This window comes from Arvicola amphibius, chromosome 4 (genome assembly GCF_903992535.2).
Source record: "Arvicola amphibius chromosome 4, mArvAmp1.2, whole genome shotgun sequence".
NCBI lineage: Eukaryota > Metazoa > Chordata > Mammalia > Rodentia > Cricetidae > Arvicola > Arvicola amphibius.
In genome coordinates this window covers 91,322,111-91,339,533 of record NC_052050.1, presented here as the reverse complement: position 1 = coordinate 91,339,533, position 17,423 = coordinate 91,322,111, and the positions used below count along the sequence as shown (strand labels likewise).

Genomic DNA, 17,423 nt, shown 5'->3' with positions numbered 1-17,423 from the left:
AGACCTACTTGCTGGGTTTTCAGAAATGATACGTCCTCCTCAATGTGACAGAAACCTTAGCGTAGTGAGACGAGCATCGTGCGACCATGAGAAGTCACGCGCTGTGACTAGAGCATGAGGCTGGTTTTCCAAACGCCACACTGCTTCCCTGAGAGCCTGAGTGTTCCCAGCTATAAAATCTAGAGATGATCTCTAAAGATCAGGCCAAAATGCCATATCTAACGAACCATGGCGGACCCCAGGATGAAGAACTGATCTGATCTGAAGCAACAGGAAGTCAGAGGATGAAGAACATCAGGGACTTGACTCACCTTTCGCTTATCCACTGGGCCCATTTTTAATATTAGATTATTTTCTACAAACTGGTGCCTAAAAAAGAAAGAAAGAAGAATGAGACAGCAGTTCTCCAAACACTGTCCTTCGGATAAACTCCACGGGGCCTCTGTAGACTTTTTATCAGTCAAGTTTGCCCCCGACTCCACCACACAGTTGCAGCCTCTTTTCCAGAGATACTCCAGATTACATGTGGTCCAGTCTACACTCCTAGAGTCATCTTCCAGTTGGAGATATCTGCATAGTAGAGGAAGGTTGGGAGAGAACGCCACAGAAACAAGGTAACACACAGCATCAACATCATCCTAATTAACATCCTCATTTTAAAATGCTGCAGTGGGGCTGGGTGTGGTGGTGCACAACTTTAATCCTAGCACTTGGGAGACAAAGGCAGGCAGATCTCACAGAGGTTTGGATGCCTCTGCAAATCAATATTAGAATCTACAAATTACTTCCCAAATCAGGACACCTAACAGTGCCTAGAGTCCAGAGTTCTAGAGAAGCACAAATCCTTAAAAAATAGCTTCAGAATTTCTTTTCTGGGTTGAGGTGTATTGCTTAGTGGTATAGGGGTATTTAACATGCACCAGGTGCTAAGACCCTGGGTTTTCAATTCCCAAGATGGTGATAGGGGTGGGTTTTTTTTCTCCAATATTTTTACCATATTGATAAAAAAAAATTTATTCAAATATGCCAAGAATTTGGTCTGACCAGGGGCCTCAAACCAGACCCGTGACTCTTTGCAACAAACACTTGCAAACAGAGATATATGGACCAAGGAATATACAGCACGACTTGCTGGGTCGCTGTATGACTCATGGGGTCACAGTGCAGCTTCCCTGTCGAGACTTTTAATTTCTTCCCCCTTTTTAAAATTTTTTTTTTTTTAAAAAAAATCTTCTCATTTTATTTTCTTCATTTTTTTTCTCATATTCTGGAGGGGGGGTGCAGGGTGGAAGGCAGATGTGAAGGGACAGGGATTGAATAGGATCAAGATACATGATGTGAAAAAAAATAGAATAGTTTATTAATTAAAAAAAAAATGGTTTGAGGTTCTGCAAGTAAAGGCACCTGATGACCAAGTTCAATCCCTGGGAAGCACACGGTAGAAGGAAAAAGCTAACTCCCTTAAGCTATCCTATGACACACGTGTACTACAACATGAACATTTGGAAGGAGAAAAGTAACTCTTCCAAGTTGTCCTCTGACATCCATGTGTACAAACAATAAATAGATAACGCTAAAATTTTTTCAAAGATTTATTATTTATACAGTGTTCTGCCTGTATGCCAGAAGAGGGCGCCAGATCTCATTACAGATGGTTGTGAGCCACCATGTGGGTGCCGGGAATTGAACTCAGGACCTCTGGAAGAACAGCCAGTGTTCTTAAGCTCTGAGTCCATCTCTCTAGCACCTAAACAGTTTTCTTAAAGAATTTAGCTTGACTTAACTACATGAACAGCATGTGTACTTCTGTCTCCTCAGAGTCAAAGATGGTTTAACATCTAATTATTACTTTATTGGGGTTAAAGCTACCTTTAAAATACCTCTCATGCCCCCCCCTTTTTTTGGTGATACTATGACAGAACCCATTGCTTTGTGTATCCAAGCAAGCACTCTTCCCGCCTGAGCTACAGTTCAGCCCTATGCCCTGTCTGATGCCACTTCTACTATAAATACAAAACAAAAAACTCATTTTCTATCTGAAAATTGTCCAAGTCAAGCATGTAGATACTCTGAAACCTCCCTGAGGAGCCAGAGCACTTCAAGGCCTCACTACCTGACCCACACAAAACCAACCAGACTGCCCTTCCAAGGTATGCTGCACAACCAAAATCTTGGTCTCAAGTCACATACACTATAGTACTGTGTGGACTTTGAGAACAACTAAGATTCTGAAAAGGACAGAGCAGTGATCCACAAGAAAAAGTGAAAAACAAAAACAAAAGTCTCCAAGAGGTTTTACTAACCAAACACCCAACTCAAAACACAGGGGGAAAGGGCTGATCCTGAAAGGAACATTAGCAGAAGGTATGAAGCACTAAGATGTGCAGGCAACACTGCAGGGCCTGCCAGAATGTTCACCTAAGAAGCAGACTCTGCAATATTTTAACATAAGCGAAGACTTACAAGAAAGGAAAGACCTACTAATTAAATTATTGGAGGAAAAGCAAGCAACATAGAAAGCAAACATGCTCCTATAAATGAGCATCAGCCTGCCCCTTGTTCATTCTGCAAAGAGAATGTACTCACACCCCAACATCCTATAAGTCTTTGTGTGTGTGTGTGTGTGTGTGTGCGCATGAGAGAAAGAGAAATATAAGGCCAAGGAAGCTCCATTAGCAACAGCAATACCACAATCTACTACTTAATCGGCCACTTGCAACAGGTTACTGTTATCAGCCTGCTTTTTTTTTTTTTTTTTTTTTGATTTTTCGAGACAGGATTTCTCTGTCCTGTCTTTGCAGCCTGTCCTGGAACTAGCTCTTGTAGACCAGGTTGGCCTCGAACTCACAGAGATCCACCTGCCTCTGCCTCCCTAATGCTGGGATTAAAGGCGTGCCACCATCACTGCCCGGCCCAGCCTGCTTTCTTTCTCTTTCTTTTTTTCTTCCTTTCTTCTTTCTGGTGGTAGTGGAGGTAGAACCTAAGGCAAGCATTCTATCACTGAACCATATCCTCAGCTCTGTTTATCTACTCTGAAAAGATTACTTCAAAGACTCATCTGGACTTTATAAAAAGAATTATAGGCCAGGGTCTTAGGGGCACAAGCCTTTAATCCCAGAACTCAGGAGGCAGAGGCAGGCAGATCTCTGTGAGTTTGAGGCCAGCCTGGTTAAAAAAGCAAGTTCCAAGACAGCCATGGCCATTAAACAGGGGGTGTGTGCGGGGGTAGGGAGTGGTGGTGGTGGTGATGGTGGTGGTGAATTATGTGCCTGATGTTTTGTCTGCCTGTAAGTCTGTGCCTGCGGAGACCAGAAGGAGGTCTACAGGAACTGGAGTTACAGATAATTGTGAGCTGTCATTTGGGTGCTGGGAATCAAACCCTGGTCCTTTTAATGGCTGAGCCATCTCTTTAGCCCTATTGACTCTTTACTGCAATGTCAATCCCCACTCCTGGAGAAGCTCCAAGCTCACCTTAAGCACCTTTCTCCCTGGAAGATTCATAGCTAAAAATACACCTGAAAGAGAGCCACAGAACTACTCAGTTCATGGTTTCCCATTCACACATAGCAATGTGGCTCTCCCAAAATAGGCAAATTCTGTCATTGGTGCCAAAGAGATGAAGACACAGAGGCTGAGGGGTTTGTTTCACCCACGGTCAAATCACAATAATAGCAATGCAAAACTCCAAAGCCTGGTTCTCTCCTCTGCTATCTGTACAAACCCCAAGACTATCTCCAGGACCTGAGCCCAAGGCCCCCAAACAGCTTCACTGTTTGTTGGAGAGCACAGTACAGCTGTAGAACTGAGAGTAGCCCCTGATACCTGAGATGTTTCCACAGAGCTGGTGTACTTGGGTAAGTACACCTGTGGTGCTGGATAGCAGGCACTAATCTGTTTCAAATGTCAGCAATCTAGCCTTCAGGCCTCATTTTACCTTATTTTACTTTTTATTAGACTTGTTTGTTTTATGAGTGGTGTGTGTGTGTGTGTGTGTGTGTGTGTGTGTGTGTGTGTGTATGTGCATGACCTGTGTACTTGGTGCCAATGATGGCCAGAAAAGACATGGAATCTCCTGGAATTAGTTATGTATGGTTGTGAACCACCACTTGTTGGAAACTGAACCTGTGTATTCTGCAAGAGCAGACAGTGCTCTTAGCCACTGAGCCATCTCTCCAGCCCAGATCACATCAACTTTACACTCCACTCCAACATTCAAGGAAGCCCCATTAGCACTACTCTATCTCAACTATAGCCTCGATCCACAGTCCAGAAAATTTCAACACCTGCTTTCAAGTACTTATCCATCTGCTTTACTTTGCCTGGAACTTTCATAGAGCTGACTGGCCTCAACCCTCTTGCCTCTGCCTTCTATGTGCAGGGATTACAGACATGTATAACCATTCCCAGCTTCAAATACTTAATTAAAAGTAATAAACCTGGGAGCTGGAGAGATGGCTTAGCAGTTAAGACACTGACTGCTCTTCCCGCGTTCCTGAATTCAGTTCCCAGCAACCACACAGTGACTCACAGGTATCTATAATGGTATCTGATGCCCTCTGGCATACATGCAGATAGAGAAACATATACATAAAATAAATAGATCTTTTAAATTTTTTACTTTAAAAATAAATAAATAAACCTGAACCAGCCAGATGACTAGGTTATTAAAGGCTACCTCTAAGCCTGACTTCCACACATGCTTTGTGGCACTGTACATGCACACACATACATAAAAATTATTTATTAGCATCTATTAGCATACACACATGCATGTGCACACATATACTCACATGTGTGTCTACAAATGATCTACTTTATACTGAGTAGTATCCCAAGTGCCTCCTCCTCCTTTTTTAAACTGACAAATTGTTGAAGTAATTATTGACTTAGGCTCTGCAATCGTATGATCAGGTCTCGTTTCCTGATGGTGGAAGGCACCTGCTTAATGTTCTTAAAAGGACTGTGCCAGCTAGTGCTTCACTTGCGATCTTCCTGGCTCTTAGACCTTCCACCCCAACATACTTCCGTCCAGTGATTCTCAGAACTGTTCTCTTCACTGTGAGACTCTTCCTTTGCATATCATAAGGAACAAACTCTCTACAGTGACTCTATGCTGGACTGGGTAGGTTAATTCTAGTTCAGTGAACTGCCAGCGTTCTACAGTGTTCCTCTGCTATCCATAACCTCCTTATGGTGTTCCTCTGCTATGCTATAACCTCCTTACCAATTTACTCCTCTGTGATGGTGAACAGTATGAGCCAGAAAGAATGACACAGATCTGCAGCTCCTGCAACCATGCCTTCTTCAAAAAAACTCAAATCTTCTGTGTGTACACACACATGTGTATACACTAGGTGTCTCCCTCAACTGATCTCCAGTTTTTAGTTTATGTGTATGAGTTCTCCACCAGTGGTGGTTAGAATGAAAATGGCCCAATAGGCTCATATATTTGAATAATTAGTCACCAAGGAGTGAAACTGTCTGAAAGGATTAATAGGTGTGGCCTTGTTGAAGGAACTATGTCACTAAAGGTGAGCTTTGTGGTTTCAAAAGCCTATAACTGACCCAGTCTGTCTGTCTCTGCCTGCAGATCAGGATGTAAAGTTCCCAGCTAATCCGACAAACCTTCATGCAGCCGTGCTTCCTCCCCACCATGATGATAATGAACTAAGCCCCTATTAAATGCTTTCCCTTATAAAACTAAGATTCCACCTTATTTTTTTCTTTTTTAGATTTATTTTATGTATATGAGCCTGCATGTATATATGTGCAGTACATGCATGCCTGGTGCCTGCGAAGGTAAGAAAAAGAGTACTGGATCTCCTGGAACTGAAGACACCATACGGGTGTTGGGAATTGAACCTGAGTTCTCTACAATAGTAACAACTGTTCTTAACCACGAGCCATTTCTCCAGGCCCTTTCCAACAAACCTAGGATTCACCAATTTGGCTAGTTTGGCTGGCTAGCAAGCTGTTGATCAGAGATCATACTATTTCTTCCTCTCCAGCATTGGGAATGCAGATGTGCATTTCCACGTCTAATCCTTTATGAGGTTGCTGGGGATTGAACCCAGGCCCTCAAGCTTGCACAATAAGGATTTTACCGACTCAGCCATCTCCACAGACCCTTACACCTTTTCAGACTTAAATGGTGCTGCTGTGGCAAAGAAAAAAAAATTTAAGTCAATGATCCATGTTCACATTTGAATTATAAATGTTCATTTACTTTATAAAAGTATTAATATCAAAAGTAGATATTTTAGATAAAATTTACAGAACTTTATAGTATTTTTAATATTTTTTAATACTATCACAAAACAGGCCAACAAAATTTACTTGCATTTCTATCTATATAGGTAAATGGTCAGGATTTGAAAGTAATGACTTACTAGATAATTAAAATTATGAAGTAATTATAGCATGTATAACTGAAGATTTCTCATTAAGAATATAGTAGAAATCAAATACATTAATTTCAAATTTTTAAGTCATAATCCTACTACAGAAAATATCATATACATGCATTCTATATACTGTCAAGATAATGTCCACCTTCCAGTATGTGGTCACTGAAAAACTCCACTGCATACTAGCAGCAAATAACAGTAAGAAGAGATAAATATTATCTTAATATTAACATATTAGTTTTGTCATAAGAAAGACAGTAAATCCATGAAGTTCTCTGCAGAGGCATCATTTTCCACATGATGTGGAATTCCCTTCTGTATGTTATGATACAAATATGTTTTATTACCATTGGTTAATAAAGAAGCTGTTTTGGCCAATGGCTTAGCAGAGTAAAGTCAGGTAGGAAACTGAACAGAGACATAGAGAGAGAATAGGCAGAGTCAAGGAGACACCATATAGCTGCTTAAGGAGGCAGACACCATGTAGCTGCTCAGGAAGTAAAAGGTAACGAACCACAAGCCCCATAATAGAATATAGAATAATAGAAATGGGCTAATATGTAAGAGCTAGCTAGAAATACACTTAAGACATCGGCCAAGCAGTGTTGTAATTAATATAGTTTCTGTGTGAAAATTCAGGTCTGGGTGGCTGGGAAACGAATGAGCAGTCTCTGCTTATACACACAGAGCTGCAATTTTTTTGTTTGTTTTATTTTTGTTTTTCTAGACAGGCTCTCTGTAGCCTTGAAGGTCCTGAACTAATTGTAGACCAGGCTGGCCTCAAACTCAAGATTTCTCCTGTCTCTGCCTCCTAAGTGCTGGGATTAAAGGGGTGCCCCACTATGGCCTGGCTCTAGACCTGAAATCTTAAGGAAAGGATAGAGAATCCCAAACCCAAAAGAAGTGGGCAAGTAATCTTCCTGTTCTGACTAGCACGCACAGTCCCATGCAGAAGAACCCAGAAGAGATGAAACACACACCCCTGAAGACAGAGCTTCTGACCAGGCTCTTAGAGGAAGGGCTCCTGCATGAGACTCTAAAAAGCAGGACAACTGAGGATTCAGCACACACAAGCCTAGGAAGCATACACACAAAGCTCCTGCTGGGAACTGTAGCTAGAACTGCTCAAATTGTTTTTATCAAAAATCTTCCTTACATTAAAGAATGGAAAAAAAAATTTACCATCCACACTTCACATAGGGGGGTTAATATTTAGAACATATAAAGAAATATAAACACTTAAAAAAACTCAAACTGCCAATCAATAAATAGTTAAGAAACTAAACAGACAGTTCTCAAAAGAAGTACTACAAATGGCTAACACATTTTAAAGTGTTCAATATCCTTAGCCGCTAGGGAAATGTAAATTAAAACTATTTTGAGATCCTATTTCATCCCAGTCCAAACAGCCACCAACAAGAAAACAAGCCTGGTGTGGCAGCACGCGACTTTAATCCCAGCACAAGGAGACAGAGGCAGGAGGATCTCTGTGAGTTCAAGGCCAGCCTGGTCTACAGACAGAGTTCCAGGACAGCCAGAGCTTCAGAGAGAAACCCTGTCTCGAAATAAAAAAAAATAAAAATAAAAAAAAATTAAAAAAAAAAAAAGAAAAAAGAAAAAAAGAAAAAGAAAAAGAAAGAAAGGAAAAAGAAAAAGAATGCACGTGATGTGAAAGTGGAAAGGAGATACTGGGGGTAGGAGGTGTACAGGGGTACAAACCTGAGGGTGGCAAGGGAATGGGAGAAAGAATCAGCAAAAACAAAGTACATATGGAAATACCATGATGAAGCCATGTTAATTAAAAAATAAACAAATAAGGAGCTGGAGAGATGGCTCAGCTTTTAAGAGCATTTACAGCTCTTCCGAACGACCTGAGATTAGTTCCCAGCACCCACATTAAGTGGCTCACAGCTACCAATCATTCAGCTCTAGGGGACCCAACACCCCTGGCTTCCCCAGGTACCTGCACTCATGTGCACAGACCCACACATATACATAATTAAAAATAATAAAGAGAAATAAAAATAAATCAAAAACAAAAATTCTTTTCCATCCCTGATAATAATACTGCCTTAGGGAACAGGGAGTTAAAGGACAAATTTAAACTCCCAGAATTGTAGATTATTTCTAGGAGCAGTATCTATATTTAATTTTTCTAGAGAAAGTAAGTTTTGATGGCAAGACATTTTAGTCTTAGCCATCTGCATGTCATTGGAAAAGCTACTAAGGGTTCTCCTCCCTCTTTATAAAGTCTGAGTCTTGTGCATTCTCTCTCCCGCCTTAACAAACCCTCAATTTTCCTCCTCACATTGCACTCGAAGAGACCCCTAAGTGTAATGGGAGTAGACATGCTCAAAATACATTAGATCCATGTATAAAATTGTCAAAGAATAAATTTTTAAATTAAAAGCATAAAAATACTAGAAGAAAATAAAGGTAGTCAGGGATATGGTACACATCTTTAATCCTAGCACTTGGGAGGCAGAGGCAAATATATCTGTATTGTATCTGTATCAGTTTGAGGCCAGGGTAGTCTATATTGCTAGTTCCAGGCCAAGGTAAGACTTTGTCTCAAAAAGAACAACAACAAAGAGGGTGCAGGTGCCAGGTAAAAATACTGAAGCCCTCTCAGACTTGGAAGGAAAACAAGATTAGAACAGGAACAGGTTAGATGGACCTTGTAAAAATTTTCAACTATAGGGCTGGAGAGATGGCTCAGAGGTTAAGAGCACTGACTGTTCTTCCAGAGGTCCTGAGTTCAATTCCCAGCAACCACATGGTGGCTCACAGCCATCTTTAATGAGATCTGGTGCCCTCTTCTGGCATGCAAGCATACATGGAAGGAATGTTGTATACATAATAAATAAATAAAATATTTAAAAAAAAAATTTTCAACTATAAAGCAATATCCACCAATAGACTGAGAGGTAAGCTGAAGAAAATGCTGGCAGAGAATGGCTTTCATACATATAGTCTTAAAATCAATTTTTAAAAATGCAAAAACATAAGAACACAACGTAATTCAAGTTCCAGCTCCAGGGTCTCCTAATACCCTCAGGGAGCACGTTACTCTGAAGAGCACTGCAGAGGTGAGGCAGGACAAGCAACCAGCCCATGTCTGATTACTTTTAGGTGGGGTGCTGATGCCTATAGTTCTTACCAAGGGTTTCCACCGGCTTGCTTTTCCAATAACAACCTTTTTTCATCTTCTGAAAACTGTAAGTCTAGTTCAAAAGAGTTAGTGTCCAAATCATGGATGTACTGCTCTATGTTGCTGCCTGACCTCTGGGGCAGGCTGGTATCCACCGCAGATAGGGAGTGGGAAGAGGAGGAGGATGACACCTGCATGCAGCCAAACTGACTCAGGAGATTGTCATACTGCAAGAAAAAAAGGAAGGAAAGATGTACCTTAATTTGTCTGTAAGGTCAAAGACTCCCTCCCACATTGCCTGCCCCCCCCCCACAGCGGATCACAACCTGGTAAGCTTAAACACACTTCAAAGGTGTATATAGACAGATTCTCTTCCAATAGCCATCTGGCCACTGAACCAAGGCAAGGCTGGACCTTCTTGCTACAGGTTCCTCTTCTGATAGAAACAGGGGTCAGAGAGAGGCTACACTGAATCCTTCATCTCCAGGGAGAAGGAACCTGGAACCCTTACCCAGCACAGTACCTCAAGGCAGGAACCTCTACAGCAGCTACCTTCTGGCATGGAACTCAGTGCTTGAGCACACTTCTCTTTTAGTCCTGGGATCTTAGTTAGGTTCCAGAGTCACTGTATAGTCTGATTTAGCTTACGTTTGTTTTTTAAAATATTCTTTAATCTTAGCAATGGTTCTAGAAAAATACAAGCCAGTGTTGACACAGAAAACAGAATATTCACAACATGCCACATGGGCAGTTCATATTCTAGCACACTTCCAGGCAATGACAGGGCCAAAGATCTTTGAGCATAGGTAAAGGTAGGTATGGTCACCTTGGTCAGCCAGCTATGCTGGCTACAGGCTTCTCACTCCTGAGTTCTGCCTTCCATACCCTGAGTCTCCAGAAAGAGTCCTAGCTACTATTCTACAGAGGTCAGTCCTTCCCCACTGCAGATTCTATAAGTTCTATGCCCACCTCCTTGCTGTTGCCCAGTGGCACTCTGCAGAATTTATGCTTCCACAGACTCAAGCAGTCACAGCCCCATCTTGCTGATTCCAGATTCACACCCTAGAGTACTGTCTCTACTTCATTCCTAGAGGTTTCCCAGTGAGAGAAATGATGTACCTGCATCAGTTTACAGAAGTTACTACTATAGTTCTACTGGGAGGAGGGGCATCCCCACAAAAACTTTTAGAGCCATTAAGGTGGCTTCAATTTCTGACATAGAAACTGAAGCTCAGAATCACATTCCTCTGGCCAACACTGACTTTAAAAGCTTCTCCACATCACTGAGCTGCTCCAATCATGAAAAAGGAATACCTACAGAACAGACTTCCCCTGTCCCAGCATTCCCCAGGCCCAGTCTGGGTGAACTTTGACACAGACTGTTCTACGCCTAGATGCTTATGAAGCCCTTAAAACACACTGGAAGAGCTAAGCAGCCACCCAACCAAACCAAGTTGCTGCCATTGAGAGAGCCAGATAATACAGGTAGAAGTCAAAGCTTCCCCCCCCGCCCCCCAAAAAATCCCTGTCTTCAACAATGCAGACCAGGCCTTCAGAGATGCTAGGGGTATATATGCATGTAGAAATACACATGAAAAAATAATCCTGACTGCTAAGATTGAAGATAATGGAGCCTACACAGCTCTTTTGCCAATCAGCTGCCTTTGGCAGTAATGGTAAGGGACAGAGTACACAGGCTTAAGGACTGCCTGTCAGTCCTAGTTAACTTCTACAGGATTAACAGTTTTAGTAAAGAGGACCCCAAGGTTTCCATCAGCACTCTCTAATATGACCCAAAAGGACACCACTCATGAGCTTTTAGGAAGCAAGTAGGGCAGGGGGAGGACCTCCTGGCTCAGGGCCTGAGTATGCTGCAGTAGGCATATGCAGAAATTGGCCAATGTCAGAAGAGATGCACTTCGTTTGTTGAGAGTTTCACTCCCAACAAGACTGGACACAAAGAACATTTTAGGAGAAAATGGAGATATGCCAAACAGCAAGTAAAAGACATAGAATTCCTTGATCTCTAAGAGGCAAAAAAATAGCAATGGTTTTAATTTAGCTTTAGAAGACCCTCTTTCTTTGGGTTTTTTGTTTGTATGTTTGTTATGTTCTGAGACAGCGCCTAACTTTGTAGCCAAACTGACCATGAACTTTCAATCTTGGCATTTATTATTTTATGTATACAGGACTTCTGTGTGTGTGCACACATGTGTGCACCTAGTGCTCCCAGAGGCCAGAAAAGGTGTTGGATCGCCTAGGACTAGAATTACAGACAGTTGTGAGCCAATATGTGGGTATTGAGAACCGAACTCACAACCTACGCAAGGACAAAAAGTTCTCTTAAGCATTGAGCCATCTCTCCAGCCCCAACTTTCAATCTTCTTGTCTCAGCCTTCTCAATGCTGAGAACACCCAGCCCTTAACCCCCACAAGCCTGGCTGCTTTGGAAGGCTTTTAGGAAAATGTCAGAATTGCTCAGTCAATTGAATAGAACTCCACGAATGACAACTAGTTAGATAAAATAAGTTAAGAAAACAGAAATCAAATGAGAAAATTGACTTGAATCAATGACTGTTTAAAAAATTTAAATATGGAGGTCACAATGGGAGTAGAGTCTGGGTAAGACTGAAATTATGGAGGGAAACTATAGTTTCTTATTTCTGTCTCTTTTGCTGGAGTTTCTCATTTTTTATAAAGAAAATTTTAAAATATCAAGTATATTTAAGGTCTTGTGTCTGTAGTCAATTATTTGGAGGCAAGCTGCTTTGAAGCCAGTGACAGCAACTGTCCATAAACCCAAGGGGGTAGTCCCCTGAAACAGAGCAGGTACCTATTGCAGGTACCCGCCCACACCACATCCCTGGAAATTCAAATCAGTAGCATTCTGGGTTCTCTTGAAAAAAATAAGAAGTATTCCAGAACATTAATATATATGATATAGATATAGATATAGATATAGATATAGATATAGATCAAAAAGGCTCTGAGCCAAAAGTTGTCAATGACGAGCTTCAAGAAAACCCAGTGTCAGGAGGTGAGAGATTAGGGCAGGGCACTGGTCTCTCATCCACAAGTCCAAACCTCCTCCCATCCCCATCCCCAAATAGGTAAAAGTTCACCAGCTGAGGAAATAAGAACAGGAATCAGCGCACACAAGGTGTGTTGGTCCTTTACTCATCAGAGCAAAGCATTCCACCACCACCAGGTCCACAGTATTCACTCACACATCTTAACCAGTAGTCACACAAATTACAGTCCCAAGGAATCATATCCACACAACACGGCAAGCAGAATTCTCTTTGCCTGTACTCCCCATGGGTGCCAGCTTACGTTGCCATAGCAGTCTTCATCATCTTCTGACATGGCTGGCAAATAAGCTGTAAGTTTTGGAGGTGTCTGCTGGTGCAGATTCTCCCATGTGATGGACTCAAAGAATGGATGAGCTTTGAGAGGCTCGTACCCTTCCATCTCTTCACAGCCTAAACGCTTTGTGGCATCTAAAACCTTAAATGATAACCAAAACATGTCACTGTCAGGTTTGAAATGTAATTATCTGTTTATTAATTTTGTGCAAGTGGTTTCAAGTTCTGAGACCTTCTGGAAAGAGTAGGGACACCGCGGTCCATACCTAGGCCTGCCCATGCCATTGTGGAAAAAGCCAAGATGACCAGGACGCTTACCTCAACCCAAGGCTCTGCCCTTTTCTTCCCACAAGTAAAACAAATCTCAACCTCAAAATAGAGGGTGGCAGCAAGTATCTTTTTAAAGCCTGCAGCTAACAAATGTTATAAGATGATGTGAGCTCTGGTAAGCTGACCACACACTGGGGCAGGCTCTACTCCCAAGACTAGCTGGGTAGCACAAACTGGATTTGAAGAAGAAATTCCAAAGCTGGGAAGGTATGGGAGGATGATAATCGAAGGAACTGGGGAGTGTATATGTTGAAAACACAATGTCTGAAATTCTCAAAGGATAAAAATATTGTTTAAAAAGAGAAACAGACTTGAAAGGCAGTGGCAGGCAGATCTCTGTGAATTCGAGACCAGCCTCATCTACAGAGTGAGTTGCAGGACTGGCTCCATAGCTACGGAGAATTCTATGCCTGCAAGGTTAACTCAAGCCCACTCCCTACTGAGGGCAATGAAGGAAAAGCACCCAGAAGGATGGCTGGGAAGAGTAACCTGGGGCCTACCTTGATTCCCAAAGAATTAGGAAGGAAGGAGGTCAGGATGAAAAGCTCCAGGGCAGAGATCCTGTTTCTAAACAGAAAACGGCACATCTTTCTTGGGTAAACCTGTTTCTCTCTGCTTTGTTACCCAGGTTGATCTTTAAAGCCTTCATGTAGCTTACACTCCAAAGTTAACATGGGCAGATGTCAATGAAGCAGGATTAACAGCCATCTGCCGCCGGACAGTGGTGGCGCACGCCTTTAATCCCAGCACTTGGGAGGCAGAGGCAGGCGGATCTCTGTGAGTTCGAGACCAGCCTGGTCTACAAGAGCTAGCTCTAGGACAGGCTCTAAAGCTGCAGAGAAACCCTTTCTCGAAAAACCAAAAAAAAAAAAAATAAAAATAAAAATTCAAACAGAGAAAAAATTCAAACAGCCATCTGCCACTGGGATAATCCCAGTCACTCAGTGACAATCACTTAAAATGTGATGTTAATGAACACATGCAAAATAATATAGTAACTTCCTCTCTTATTAAAGTCAAGAATTAGGTACTTGGAAAGTGAAAGAGATTATAATGAGATGAAATAAAAATATTTAACTATCTATAGCACTATCTACCTTAAGCACATTTTTCAAAAGGATACCCATAAGTGCAATGAAAGTCAGGAGGTGGCAATGATGATTCCTCACCACAGAAGATTCAAAATACTTACCAAGAGTTTTTCCACAAGATCTCTTGCCTTAGGAAAGAATTTCTCTGGGAAATCATATTCCAGCTTAATAATCTTCTGAAATATAAGATATTCATTTCTGTGAATTAAAAAAAATGTTGCTATTTGAGCAAGAGTCAAATCTCTAGTACTAGGTGTACTTTTACAGAACAACCCAACATCACCCTCACCTCCCAGGACAGCTCTTACTAAAATCCCCAAGCACCACATATTTATAAGTTATGGTGGAAGTTTGTCCCCACTGGGACAACCTTTGTCCAGATCTCCCAGTAGCTGTTAGCAGTGGGGTATGCTGTGATAGGCTCAGAAGTCTGAGATGTACAGAATCCCTCTTACCCGGCTCTGAACGGTGGAAGTCCTGCCACAAGCTGATAGATTATACATCCAAGAGCCCAAAGGTCTGAACTTTAAGGTAGGGAAAATACAAAGAAAAAAATGGCATTGGTGTAATTTAAATGACAAATAAGGCTCGTTTTACTGTCTCTGTCTATACCACCCTACCTTCAGCTTCCAATGTACTTCTACCCCTTAAGACCAGGTATGTAGGAAGTTTGAATTTGCTTTTCCGGACATCTTCTATGGTATTATTCTTGGCAGGAACAACTACCAAATGGTTCGGCTCCCCTGAAGATAACTATTACAGGTTAAAAACTTCTACATATGTCCTTGTCTCACTCTGACACCTAGCTTACTATTTTCTATACCTGGTTTTCTTTAGTGCTTTCTCTAGGTAAAATAGGGGGAGAGGAAGAAAAAAAAACCAAGTAGCAAAGTAGCTACAAAGAAGCAGCAGAAGGGTCATTTGCATTTGGCTTTGGAAGCAGCATATCAAGACTCTCTAAAGTCTCAGATGGGGCAAGTCTTGAAACCCTGAAGCAGGAACTCCAGAGTTCCAGCTCTGTCTGTTTTATCAGAGTGATGAGGGGGTAAACCTGAGGTCAAGGGCCTATACCATCCCCAGGGTATATATAGGCAAATCAGCACCACCCATAGAACATAATAGTTCAATAAAGTAAGAAAAGCCTTCTTCTTCAGCAACAATATATACTGGAAAACAGCACCCACCACTTAGCACTGCTGACACTGGCCAGATCATCTTCACATTAAAATATGCTAAATGATATCCCTGGCCTTCATCCATTATAAGCCAACACACCCTACCCCAAGCTGCAACAGTTAAAAAGCTTAAGGGCTGAAGAAATAGCTCAGTGGTTAAGAGTACTTGCTACTCTTGCAGAAGACCCAGGTTCAGTTCTCAGTACCCGCAATGGCAGCTCACAATTATAATTTCAGTCTTCTCTGGCCTTTTGCCAAGCCCTGGGTACATATATGATAAACATACATACATAGAGGCAAATATTAATACACACTTTAAAAAAAAAAACAAAATAAAGAGGGGCTGGAGAGATGGCTCAGTGGTTAAGAGCATTGTCTGCCCTTCTGAAGATCCTGAGTTCAGTTCCCAGCAACCACATGATGGCTCAAAAGCATCTGTAATGAGATCTGGTGCCCTCTTCTGGCCTGCAGGCATACATGCAGACAATACCAAGAATACTGTCTACATAATAAATAGATTTAGAAAAAGAAAAAAGAAAAAAAAAAAAGATCTGACCTAGTACAACATCTGGCCCAAGTTAAGAACTCAAATTCTGATGTAATTGTTTGTCCCTTTGGGTACACCTCTAGATTTTCCGAAGTCAGCGCTACCTAACCAGATTCATGCATTTATTTACACAGGTAAATTGCAACCTGCTAGAGTAGAATACCTATGTTCAGAACTCACAAAAGGCCAGGCAGCTGGGGCTAAACCAGATACAAAGCAGTTTACCGCAAGACGAGAAGCACCCAGCCATAAGGAACAGGCCCTGTCTCCTGAACCTGCTCTCCAAGCCTTGAATCCACATCCTAATGTGGTTCCTTAGTCTCCAAGACAGTGCCTTGAACTGGCATGGCCTCAGGCCATTTACTCCCTCCAGAATGACCCTTCTTTATTTTTAGCATCTGATCTTTAAATAAATAAATAGATAGATGAATATATAAATAAATAAATTAGTAGGTGGATCCCTACCCCTTGGAGCCTGGAGAGATGGCTCAGTGGTTAAGAGCACTGATTTCTTCTAGAGGACCCAGGTTCCATTCCCTGAACCTTACATGGTGGTTTACAACCATCCATAACTCCAGTTTCAAGGTATCTGACATCCTCTTCTAGTCTCCAGGGATACCACACATGCCCATGGTACACAGACATACACATAGGCAAAACCCCACACACATTAAAAACAAACAAAAAACAATAAAAAAAATTGTTACGGTGCCAGTCTCTACATTACTCTACATACTCCATGTTTCTGATATGCATGACTAGGCCTCCAAGAAGATTCAGCTGCATCTCTCAAACAACCTCAAGGCTAACCCAAGGCTATATGCCCTGAGCTCAAAATTTCTTCCTTCTGTCTCTCCAGGGCTTCTATCCACCTCCAGAGAACCCATTGCACTACGATGAGCACAGGCCTGCTGTAATCCTGTGGCATGGCAGCCACACTTACCCACTGGACAGATTTTCTAAATGAAGCTTCCTACACCAAAATCAACAACCAGCAAGGAATTATCAATTATAAAAACAGAATGCATACATAGCAAATGACAAGTACATGTTTTAAAAAACCAGGAGACTAACTTTTTTGAGTGTCACTATGTAGCCCTAGCTGGTCTGGGAACTTGTTATACAGACTAAGACGGCTTTGAACTCAAAGATCTACCTGCCTCTGACCCTGAGCATTAGGATTAAAGGCATGCACCACCATGCCCAACCATTTTTGTTTGCTTTGAGACAAGGTTTCACCATGTATCGCTGACTAATCATGATTCTCCTAATCCATCCTTTGGGATTATAAGGGATGTATCACTGTACCAGGCTCATACTTAGCTATTTAAGACCTACTAAAGTCTCTCTTTCAAAT

At 41.8% G+C, this 17,423-nt stretch overlaps 1 protein-coding gene across 1 annotated transcript in view; it reads right to left on the bottom strand.

Annotated features, from left to right (window-relative positions):
* Positions 1 to 17,423, bottom strand: part of Pdpk1 (3-phosphoinositide dependent protein kinase 1) — a 64,434-nt gene that overhangs the window by 2,108 nt on the left and 44,903 nt on the right. Inside the window, exons 8-12 of the mRNA XM_038328137.1 lie at positions 14,800 to 14,868; positions 14,446 to 14,542; positions 12,892 to 13,065; positions 9,568 to 9,785; positions 312 to 369 (exon numbers count right to left, since the gene is read on the bottom strand). Coding sequence (XP_038184065.1) covers positions 312 to 369; positions 9,568 to 9,785; positions 12,892 to 13,065; positions 14,446 to 14,542; positions 14,800 to 14,868 — 616 coding nt within the window. The remainder of the gene's footprint in view (positions 1 to 311; positions 370 to 9,567; positions 9,786 to 12,891; positions 13,066 to 14,445; positions 14,543 to 14,799; positions 14,869 to 17,423) is intronic.